General features: G+C 38.6%; 1 protein-coding gene across 1 annotated transcript in view; it reads left to right on the top strand.

Moving 5' to 3' along the window:
• Positions 1-12,422, top strand: part of pamr1b (peptidase domain containing associated with muscle regeneration 1b) — a 42,215-nt gene that overhangs the window by 7,845 nt on the left and 21,948 nt on the right. Inside the window, exon 2 of the mRNA XM_047353543.1 lies at positions 5,155-5,331. Coding sequence (XP_047209499.1) covers positions 5,155-5,331 — 177 coding nt within the window. The remainder of the gene's footprint in view (positions 1-5,154; positions 5,332-12,422) is intronic.

Here is a 12,422-nt window from a genome sequence, read left to right as displayed (position 1 = left end):
GCAGGTCAACAGCTGTGCGCAGACAATTTCACACCTGGTCTGACCTTCCATAACTGCCGTTTAAAATCCAGATGAAATTGTTCCAGCTTGTAATTACCCACAGGTGTGGGTAATTACAAGCTGATTACAAATTACAAATGTATTTTTACATGGTAGTAATCTTATTGACAAAAGGGATACATTTAAACAGTTAGAAAGCAAGCTATACTCCCAGTAAATGCTTTAAAAGAAATGTGATAAAAGTGCAAGAAAATAAAGATGCATTCCAGGATGTGTCCAACTCTGGGGAGAAACTTCATAATCGTGCTCCGGAGGTGGACATTGCAGCCTTATCAGCAAAATTGGAGGTCAGAAAACTGAATCCAGTCCAGTGTATAAACTCTGAAATCACTGCTGCCTGAGTTAATGTGATACCTCAAGTAGAGCATGAGGAATTATGGAATCTTGGAAGGAACTCTTTTTTTTTTACGTGTCCTGTCTGGCAGAGTAACACTCAGAGTGTCAAGAAGAAGCCCAACAGATTTACTTTCACAAGTGGTGAAAGTAAACTATTCACAAGTTGGTCCCCTTCATTCTGGGGTGGAGACAGGCAGACCGCCCGGGCCATCAGTCCAGACTAGGGCTGGCACCTCCCAAACCCGAGCGACCCCAGCCCAAAAGCGAAAAAAAAGAATAAACTCAAATCTCAACTCCATTGACCCCCCAACATAAAGTTCCCTACAGGGCCACCCATTGGAAAACAATCCTACATAAATGAATTAACAACAATAGTCACATCACATTCTACTGCAAACTCTAGGTTTTCTTTTACAATCTTCACATCAGCAAAACATGAATCAGTGATCTTTGTAATGACAATACCAGACCTACTCATGAAATATTTGAGTCTTTCATGTTTATGTCCATTAAATCAGGTTTCATGGCCTATCCAGATCAAGTCTCCAGCCTGGAGGCACACAACCTACATAATGGGAGCATATGGTGATGTCAGCACCTCCTAAATCACAGTGGAGTGTGCATCACCTCTTTTAACACTGTTTACATCTTGTAAAAAATCTTTACAAGATGACATTGATGTCAAGAAAAAAAAAAAAAACTTAGGAACAGCACAAAAGACTATGAGTTTGATCTGCCCAGAATGCTTAATCTCCTCATCCCTAATTATTGTCTTTTGGACAATGTTGTAACTAAAAATAAACAGTTTCCAACTTTATTGATGCAACTGAAAGCAGATTAGGACAGATAGAATTTCAAGACAGAACAAAGAATTTTTCTGCTAACTTACATAATTTCTTCCTGATCTTGTGTTTTTTGATGTTTTTGTTTTGTTTTTTGATTGAATAATTATTTTTTTAAGATTTGTTTTGTGGCACTAGTAGACTTCATTGTGTTATTTTTTGAAAGTAGGCAAACAGGAAACGAGGTGAAGAGAGAGGGAAGACATGCAGCACAGGTCGCCGTGGGCAGAAGTCAAACCAGGGAAAAGCTGCGTTAAGGACTGAAGCCTCTATAAATGGCCAGTGTGGTCTACCGGTTTTGAGTAATTCTATTTTACGCCATTTATTAAATGACATAATAAATTGCAGCGTGTGTGGTGGGGGGGTTGCATCCCTTTTGATGTGGGGCAACCAGCATTTGGATTGGCTGGTTGGTGACAGTGGAGCTGAGGTGGTTGGTGGTTCTCCCTGGGCTGATGCTACAGTGGCTGTGATGTTATGTATTTGCAGGGCCGTGGTGGGGGCCATCGGCCCCAGATGCATGCCAAACACCTGGGACTGTGTGCTGGGGACTGAGTTTATCCTGTCTTGGCATGGGGTCAGGGAATCTGGTGTGGGAACAGGGCTAAGTGGTGTCTGCTCTGTTGTGCTCTCTTGTGCGATAGCTGAGGTGGTGTCGAACAGGGCCGTTGCCTTGCCATCGCAGCACGCTGTGTGGGGCTGCATGTGATGGGGAGTTCTTAGAGAAGGGGCTATGTGCGGGGGCTCATGCAGTGTGGGTGTGTCTTTATTGGCTTTTCAGGGGTGGAGATCTCTTGTGGGGTTGTGCCCCTGTGGTGAGGAGATTCATGGCATTTCTGTTTGGGGGGATGGGTTCGATATCTGTATCCTGGTTGGGGGTGGCTCTGTGGGGAACTTCATGTAGCGGTTCATGGGGGTGGGAGGTTTATGGGGATGAGATTGGAAGTCATTAGGGGGGTTAGGACGATCTTGTCCTAGGGCAGCTCTGGTTGGCTGGCTCGTTTTAATTGTTTGGCAATGAAACCTAGTGCCAGTAATTGAGCTAGCAATTGAGGTAAGCAAACAGAAAGATTACCATGCAACAAACCTTGTTGTTACAAAGGAACAGTTGAGAAAAAGCGCAGTTGTTTGAAGTTCTAATCTATAACAATCCCAATACTGGATGCATAAAGATTTCATTTTGCTGTGAGTTTGCAGAAAACGTAAGAAATAATTTAAAACAATTCAAACTGAAAACACTTATAACCATGGTATAAAACTCTTTAATATTTGATATCACACATCTACACTACGCAAGAGGATATACTGACCATTTGTCAATATTAATACTCAAATGTTCTAAAGTATTGGACATACAGTATGTCAATAGAAATAATTATAGTTAACGTACAAAGTAGTATTGTAATATTACATCCAGTAGTACTAATACAATGAGAAATTGTCAGTGCACTGATAACGTAATAGTTTTTACTTTCAGAGTTTCTTCTGAATGGTGACCTGTCCACGGTGTACCCCGCCTCTGGCCCACCTCTGGCCCGTAAATTGCTCTAGATAGGCACCTGATAGGCGCCAGGTGCTGGTGCCTGACAATATTTAACATTGCCACAATTTTTTCTTAAAGAAACTATTTATCCTAGGAACGTTTTTCTTAATTTTTCTTTGCTGTGCCATTTTTCAGGTTATCCTCCAACCTCAGAGATAGATCCTGGATTAGCCAAACATACGTTGCAGTCGTTTCCCCTGTAAATTGGCTAGGAGAAAAACTGATCTTGAACCAGTGCAAAAATTCACCAGCTCATTGTGCTCTGTTGGACATAAGGCAATCAAGAAAACGTATTTTGATGTCAACACTTCAGTAGCCAAAACAAATCTAATGCCAGACATTTATTCTTGAATCCAGGATAAACCCAACTTTTTTAGATTCTGGCTGGTTAAATGTTTTGAGTTTACATAATTTTTTGGCCATCCTAAAAGTTTTAAATGATGAGCCAATTAATAGTGGGCAGTGTCAGCCAACATAGATGACAATGACAAACATAACAGCTGTCTGTTCTCTAAAGGTGTAAAAGTGTAATATCTGCTAATATAGTAATGCATCACACGTATAAAACTCTGAAGGTTTTTTAAACTACTAGAATCATGGAGGCCCTTCTCACTAGCAGTTAGCCACCTGCTGCTCTCAAGATTACTTGATTTTTTTAGAAACTCATGGTGATATGCCATCTTTCTACAACGGGTAAGGAAACTATTAGCGACATTGGTGTTACACAAGTCCACTTTCCACAATTGCTCTAAAAATAAATAGGAAGCACTGGCTGAGGCAATGCTTCATACCAGTGACTTTTATTTTTGCTTTTGGTCATTGTGGGGGTCTAGTCCAAGTTCTGAACATAAACAAAACTGTGGGGAAACAAGGCATAAAGTGTACCCTTCGCATTCCTATGTGGCGCCAAGGGGTCCTAACAAAGCATCAGCATGTGATGAGCTGGGCGTGATGCTAGGCTTGTATAATCGTCTTTTTGCGCCATCTCTTCTTTTCTCAGCACACATCTCTTCAAACATGCAGGCCAGACACATGCTGTGGATGTTTGTGGCTTTAATGTTTGGTCAGCAGAAATCCACAAAAATGACTGTCTGAACAGAGAGTGTGTGCTTTTCTTTTTTTGTCCAGAGGAGATAAAAAAAAAAAAAGGAGGTGTAAAGTAAGATGATCAGCTTTGCTTTGAAAGTACAATTCACAAGATGGGAATATATATTAATTCTTACAAGGAAGCTTAAATAGTCCACAAAGTCTGATTAAGACGAAGCTGTACCCCAGAGAGAGCCCTTTTTCAGTTAAAGGCAGAGCTGACTGTCATTCTGTGTGTACTCTGAGGTTGATGACTTATCCAGCTTAACCTAAGCTAAAAGAAACACACAATGATTCTGGGTTTGAACAGGAAAGGATATTCAGTCAAGTACTGTAACTGTGCTGTGAAACTCAAAGGCTGTTCTCAGAGAACCTGTCGAGATATCAACCCAATAGCATCACAGGATTTACTGTCAGCAGTATGTCTATACAAAATTCTGGATGAAATAGTTGAGAAGAATCCCTGACTCTTGCAGAACTGAGACACAATTTATGATATCATTAATGTGGAAGAGGGTGGATTCACAGCATTCCAAGCCATGTGTGTTTTTCTCCAGTTGATCATGATCCTTTGAGAGATTTATCACCATTTGTTGCCTTGGTATGTCCACTTCTTTACTTGTATCTTTGGAGCCGAAACATCACATTGAAGAAAAACAGAGCTGGCATGTTTTATAGTGGCTTTTGCATATCCTTGGCTAAGAGCAAATAAGTAATTTTGTTAGCAGGACTAGAAGGACATACAATATGTTGCACTGTCACTGGGCCAAATTTGACCTGCAGCCTCTTCTTGCCACATCTGCCACAAGAGCACTTGTCTGTTTTAGCTTTTAAATCCACTGTTACATAATATGGCCACTCAGGCTCAAAGTTCTTTGAATAACTGATTTCAGATCCAATTAAATATAACATTTATTGAGTTAAGACTTAACAAGCAAGGACTGTCTTTACACTTGAGTTTATGCAGAGGATAATCACTTGAATCTGTTTTGCCTTGTGTTTACTTTACCACATTACCATACTTTTAGATAAAGCAACAAACAAAGGGGGTAAACTGCCAAGGGATTATCTTTTGCCTAAAAAGGCGCTTCAAATCAAGGTGAAAATAAGAGGCAGAGGAGAGCAGCAGCGGAGATAAGCACCAAACTCACAAATACTTCCACCCCCTATGCTCACTTTTTCTCATTGTAAATATTTCATTTGGCATATATTCTCCATATTTGGTTCACCTTAATCTGTTTTTCTTTCTTCCAAGTATCCCTAATCTGCACATATCTTTTTGTATAGATTACAGGTACTTGTACAACCACTGCCCAGGTCCAGAGTGGAGTGTTATGTGCAGAGGCTGCTGTGAGTACGATGTAATCCGCTGTAAGTGTCCTCTCCAGGGGACTCAAGTTGGCTACGCTGTGCCCTGCTGCCGCAATGCCATCAACGAGTGTGACCCCTGCATCATCCATCCAGGTAATACCACATTAAGTATTGACACAGCTGGATACAGCTCTTAGTTTAACATTAGCTTTGTAGATATTGTAGCCTGTGACACAAGGTGACAAAAAGGCCTAAAGTAACTGTTGCATTTGCTTCAAATCTCGTTCAAATCCTCCCTTCCTTGACTCATTTGCAGCAATCCTCTTTAAGGAATTGTTCTGGTTTTATGAAATCGTGTTCTTTGTGGTTATTATAAGCCATCAGTATCATACCTGCAGTAGGAAGCTGTTTGTCAACTCTCACTTGACAACTGAGCTATTACATAGTTGGAAGAGCAGAACAGTACCAAGGACGATTTCTTCCACCATACCAACTCTGATCTCAAAATCGTAATGTTATCAGATGTTTTGTGACACATTTCACATGTAACAAAATTTGCAGCAGCCCATGGATTAGCATGGTCTTCGGTGTAAATAACTTGGCATTCATTTATAAACAACAACATGCAAAAGAAACACACAAGCGTGAAAGTTTTTGAAACAGCATTTATGCAATATTAGCATAGAGCTTCTTTTTTAGAAGCAGATTTGTTTAGGTTCTGTTTATAAACCCTGCTGCTGATAAAAGCATAACTCACTCCTGTCCCCATCTCCCTTCCTGTGGCATGTAGGAGGGAAAGGCACTTAGAGCAGACATGAGTGATAAACAATACAAAAGTTTTCAAACCCTAACAGTCCCCCCTTTTTATCACGAATAAGTCATGATTGAATACATATAAAAGAAAACACTCTGTGTGAGCAAAAAACCCACGGACAGTAAGCAGATTATATTGTGGGAAAAATATTCAGAGTACAATAATAATATAATAAATCAAAGAAAACAAAATGTAAGAAAATTATATGAATTAAAACAAGCCTTGTTCATGTCATCATTGTACTTTTTCTCATTCCACTTAAATAGCAACTTCTTTCAATTTTCTGCTATAAAGTCATTTTATGAAGTACAATTATGAGTACACTCAGGCGTCAAAGATATTTTCATTTACAACATGTCATCTTAGGAGTAGTGGTCTTTATTTTGTAGCTCGGTAAAATAAACCTTTTCTGTGTCTTCATAGTCTTCTATCTTTGGGTTCAGTGTGGTGTCAACATTTACACAGAGTATTGAAAGAGTATGTGGGTGTTATCTCAACTTAAGAGAGTTTGTGCTTTATGGCCTAGACTCTCCTCGGGTCAGGGGTAACAGACCATCTGCTTTTCCTGAAACATCACCTAAAAGGAATGGGTTTTAACCATTAAACGTCTGATACTGGTTTTTACAGCTTCCTCCTCTAACACAGATGTTCTGAAGAAAGAGAAGTAACCTAAAGGTCATACACTTTGGAACACCTTAGAGCACTTAATACAAGAATTTCCATTACAACTCCTTTCTTCTGATTACAAGGTAATCACAATTAAAAGAAAAAGAAATTCTTCAAAACCATTACCCCTCTCAGCTAACAGATAATCCAAAGCCATTCTACTTTGCAAACTCATGTTCTAAGAGCTTGCTGCTCCTTGGTCAGAACAGTGAACCCTTCCTCTCTAATAATGGGCTGATTGAATTATAAGTTGTGACTGTAGGTAGTAAATGAGCTAGATAACATACTCCAGACCAATTAGCAGGCAGATACAGATATGATCTATTTCCACACATCCAAACCATGTTCTTAGGACATGAGTACCCATCTCTACTTGGAAAGGTAACAAGAATCCTGGTTAATTTACCTGCCTGGTCATACAACTTTACTTTCATTCGGTACGGCTGTAAGATTAAGAGTTAACACAAAGGGATCTGGGACCAAAGATCCTGAAATGGTATAAGCAGCAGTTCTGATAGGACATGACTCAAATTTATGTCTGTTGATTAAAGCACATGAAACAGATAACCTTCTGTTTTTACAAGGAAATAAGGTGTGTTTTCCTCCTGTGCAATACACATATCTGTACCTATATCTGGATATCCAATTGATTCCTATTACCCCAGAATCTATAAAGAAATTCCTGTAGTAGCACATATTAAATTAGTCTCACTAGAAAATCTACTAACATTTCTGCTTTGCCTTACAATAGAATTCCTCACCCAAGGAAAAATAACCTCCACCAGCTGGTTATGTTGCCTATCTGGAAAGAAAGTAGTATCAATAGGAACAGGTACCAAAAATGGTTGATAATTAATAGCACGTGAAATCAAACAACAAACATAGCAACTGTCCTTTCTTATCTTCCTCACGGTTTGATGCAACAGTTGCCACCAGACATTATCAGCATGATCATGGTAGTCAGAAAAGTGATGAATCTCTCTTCAAATCAGCTGATGAGTACTATTGGCGTAATTACTCAGATTAGTCACATTATCTTTGCTGTACCTTTCCTCAAATGAACACAAGAGTAATAAAATACTTGCAATACCAATCATTAGCATCAGAACAGACCATCTTCCATATAGCTGCATCCCAACCTTGAAGTGGAATGTCCTTTCTTCTGGTACTGAAAGCAAACAGTTTTTTTTTCAAAGCAAACAAATCATAAACAAAACTCAAAAATCCTGCTGTCTCTCCTGAGTGGCTTCAAGCTGCCCTGTTACCAGTCTGGTACAGGTGGGCGGTCGTGGGAAGCTCCTCTAGAAATGTTTAGAAACAGGAACTCTAACCTGCTGGAAGTTTGGCTTCCATAGTCCAACTAAACAACGGTGGAAATGAACACATTTCAAATTTCTACCATAATGATAGATATCAAGCAATAAACATTAAAGTTAGATAAAAGCATCCGAGATTTTCTTCTCAGAGTCAGTTTTGCTGTCAAAGTGGGAGAAAAGAATTTGGCTGACCCTTGCTGTCCAGGCAAAGGAGCGCCTAGTAGCCACCAATGATTTCTAACTTTCAGGCAATGCGATGGCCTTAAGTAGATTCTGAAATAACGTTGCACTGCTCAAGGGATTGTGCCCTTGTAAAAACAGCGTTCTTCAACCACCTCTTCAATCACTCGCCAGGGATCAGCTTACAGTTTTTTGTCTTGTTGTGGTCCGCTGTCCTCACACCTTTCAGGCCGTGGATGATCCAGTTGGAAGATGACTTGTGTCCTGGAAGCCAGATTAAGCTGGAGGAGCTGGAGCTTTCCTGTAGCTTTCCTGGGTGACTAGTAGGATCTAATATGGGCCATTCCAGCCCTGGACTTCCTGTGTTTTCTCCTAAATTCTCTGAGCAGAATCCAGTCGCCAGGAATAAAGGACTGGAGGGTGGAAGTGGCTGTTTCTGGTAATGCAGCCTTCACCATCTGTGAAATTTGAGAAAACACAGTGGACAGGTTTTGACAGTAAAACAACATCCTATCTTCACACAAAGATGTGGAAAAAAATTATCTTGGCATTATCCCCATGTTACTTTATTCTGACATTCCCCTCTTCTGGCGCAGGGTCCAACCCATGCGACAATCCAGCAAAAGGTTTAAACAAAAATGTTCTAGTAACCAAGATCACATTACATAGAACCAAAGAAATTAATTCTGACATAACTATGTGTCTCTATGAATTTAACGAAAGCAACATAAATAAAATCCAGATGTTTGTAACTGCAATTCAGTTCCATTAACAACAAAACACAAACTTCAGTCGTTGTACAGTTCATCAATATTTCACTTAGAAATAAGTCACATATCATCCTGATTTGTCTTGTATGAAGATAAATATTAGATTAATGGAAATCTAATGTAATTCTGATGCATACATAAATTTAATCTAATAAATAATTCCTGTCAAGTATGAAATCATAACTCTGATTCTTTATCAAAAATATATTCCTTACTTTTGGCATATCTTGAATTGTCAGCTAGTTTAATGGTACCAGGGAAACTTTCAATCTAATAAATCACCAATGATTCTGCATGCAAAACTAATTCTTCAAACTAGTTTAAACTATTTCATTAACCTTTTAATAGTAAAACACATAAATCTAAATGTCATGCTACATCCTTAATTATTATACAAAAAACATGTTTTTAAGGCAACAATCACTACAAGCATTTTGATTCTTTTGTCTCTTAAACAGTGTTAACACTCAGGAAGGGAGGTGCTGAGCGTTACCATGACAATAAAGGCATGAACCAACCTGGTAGGTGGGCGGAGTCAGACAGAACTAACCTCTGATTGGCAGCCTATGGGCAGACCCACAGTTTCTTCATTCAAACCCATCTTAGTGAACCTTAAACTGCAAAACGGTTAACATGCACCTACCTCAGAAACAAGCTGCTTCTTAACTCTCCTGGATACTCAAGGTTTTAATCAATCTGGGATTTAGAAACATTATTCTAAACATGGATTATTGTTTCATGCAACATATATAACAAACATTCATTCCAACAAAACAAAGACAAAACATCAAAGACAGACAAATGGCCAAATTTGAAGCTTCAAGAATTCAAAGAAATTTTTAACAATCTCTTTTCAGAATATGTTTTCTCAGCCATATCTTTTAATGCTATAATTGATCAATTTTGTTATGACAATCTTCAGGATCCTTAAGATGAATGCACATAATCCAAAGAGATCTCAAACTATTTAGAAGCACAGCAACAGTTTTCTCTTAAATTAATCCAAATTTACTGATGCTGAAACCTTTTGCCAATTCTTTGTACTGTAACTCTGTAATAATAATAACTACAACCCTGAGAGTTATTGTTATAGTTCTCTTTTTGTTTGGCTCAATTTGATCGCATCTGTATTCCAGAATTTCTCTGCTCAGGTTAAATTCAAAGAAGTATTTTAAGCCGGCGTTTACATTTTTATGGTATACCCAAACAAAACAAAAACTGCAGTGTTTGACTTAAGAAACTTCACTCCAAACTGGACTTTTCCCACATAGCGTTTCAAAAGGAAGACACATATAATTTTCCTTAATTTGGCTATTTAAATTTTGAGAGTTGGGGAGAAAATTATTATTAGAACCCCTCTTTTACAATCCAAATGCTGATAAATGTACCACTATTTTATGATTTAGTAATCTGAAATTACCTTGTGTAGCTTTCTACTCCCATGTATTCTTTTAATCTTTAAACCCTAAGAAATCAAACAAGGAGACTGGAATTTGAGCCGACCATCCCCTTTAGTTTTGAGAGAGCTTTTATTCCTTTTCTTTTCCTAAAATAAAGGATTTTACTTGTCTTTATTCCGTTATAAAAATCCTAACCTTGGTTCCAAAACAAAACTCTTCAGCCCCAATCTGTGTCCCCCAGAGTAGAAATTTTGAGTATTATTGCATGTCAAAGCCACCAAATGACTGGAACACATCATTGGCTTAGATCTGTTTTAATTTTTGTGTGGTACCACTGTCCAATCAGATTCTTTCTTACCTTCAAAAATAACCTAATTTTTCCCATTCTCATTTTAAAGGTTTGTTTTACCAAGGAAAATGTGTTTAACTAAACCAATTACTCTCAAAAGTTTAAAATGTTTTAGCCAGTGATATCTTAGAAAACAACAAGTGTTTTAATATTCCTATGCAACATAGAACTGATTAGGTTTCCTTTCCTTCCCCAAAGGGAGAAAAAAAGAAACTGCAGAACCAAGCCTTTCATAGTTTTTGTCAGGACCTGATATAAGGTACAGTGTAAATCAACACGCTGCATGAATCAGAAGAGGGAAGAAAAACCTAATATAACCTCTTCCCAGCAGCTGCTGTGAAAAACAATGAATTTGTACTTTCCATAAGCGTCAGTTAACACTTGCAGACAAAAACTGCACCCCACTCTAAGTACTGTGTCAGAAACTGTATGAAGACCATCTGCAGTAGAACTAAGCCTGTTTTAATGAGGTCTCTACCCATTAGATTTATGGGATACAAACTCTGACAACAGAAAATAATGCCTGAAGGAGAAACCCATCAGGTTTTACGCATACAATGGGTTTTGAAAATGCTCCTTCATGAGATCTGTCCTGAGAATAACAAAGAAACACTTGGTTACTGGTGAGTTTTGGAGATGTTGTAACTTCTTCTGCTTTTTAATAACTTTTAATAACTAGAATAATTGACCCTGAATATTCCACAACGAAAGAGAACTTGCTTCTCTGAAAGAATTAACCGGGAAGTATCAAATGAGCTAAGTTATCACCCTTTTAAAGATACTTTTCTAACCCTAAAATAATATTTTAACCCGCTATATCTGTCAACGTCAGGCCAGCGTGTCACATGAGCAGGGGTTAATAAGCGTTCTTCGTTGCAGAAAATAGGAAAAGATTTATGCAAATGTGTGTGTGTGTTTGTACGTTACCCCCATCAGTTTCTAAATCGCTCCAGAGTCAGACTGTCATGGCACACAGTTCTCTATCAGTCCAAAAAACAACCAGGCCCTTCCTCGGTCTGTTGGTGAGACATTCAATCATTCTTTGTCCACTTTAACTTCTCCAGGAGGGAGAAAGAAGAAACTTTGCTCTGGCCTGTTTCTCTTCTGCCCGCATAAGATGCTTTCAATATAAATCCAGTGTATTGCTTTTCTGGCTCTGGCAAACAGCATGGATCGTTGTCCATCTCAGTGGGTTTGGGGCCAGACTTCTTCTGAGTTTCGTTCTGGTGGAAACTCACACTGTGATTTGCAGCAAGCAGGCAGGCAGGTCCTCTCTCCTTCAGGCCATGATGAAGAAGCATCTCTGGTGGAGTAGCCATGGGAAGGGCAGGTTTCTAAATCTAGACTCACTGCACTCAAATCCCATACATGTGTGTATGTGTGTGTGTGAGAGAGGCAGATGAAAAAGTTTAGTATATGTTCAGATTTTGCACACAGAAATATTATCAGTCAGTCAGTCAGCTGTCCACCATAACATGCACTATACTCCTTTCTTTTCCGACTGATCGCAATATTTAAGACAAACGGAACTTCCTGTGGGAAAGTTTTAACTCTTTAACACCTTAATTGATGCACTCTGTGCTTTTTAATCTTTTTCTTATGTTTTTTTTATTTTTCTTATCTCCATCCATCAACTGTTTTACTTTAAACTATTTAACTTATTTACACTCAAACTTCCACTCTGTGAAAAACCATACTTATCTTCCCAAATTAAAGCATATTTAACACAATCATCCCCACCTTTTCTTT

The sequence above is a fragment of the Girardinichthys multiradiatus genome, chromosome 2 (genome assembly GCF_021462225.1).
Source record: "Girardinichthys multiradiatus isolate DD_20200921_A chromosome 2, DD_fGirMul_XY1, whole genome shotgun sequence".
Lineage (NCBI taxonomy): Eukaryota > Metazoa > Chordata > Actinopteri > Cyprinodontiformes > Goodeidae > Girardinichthys > Girardinichthys multiradiatus.
This window is presented reverse-complemented; position numbering and strand designations above follow the sequence as displayed.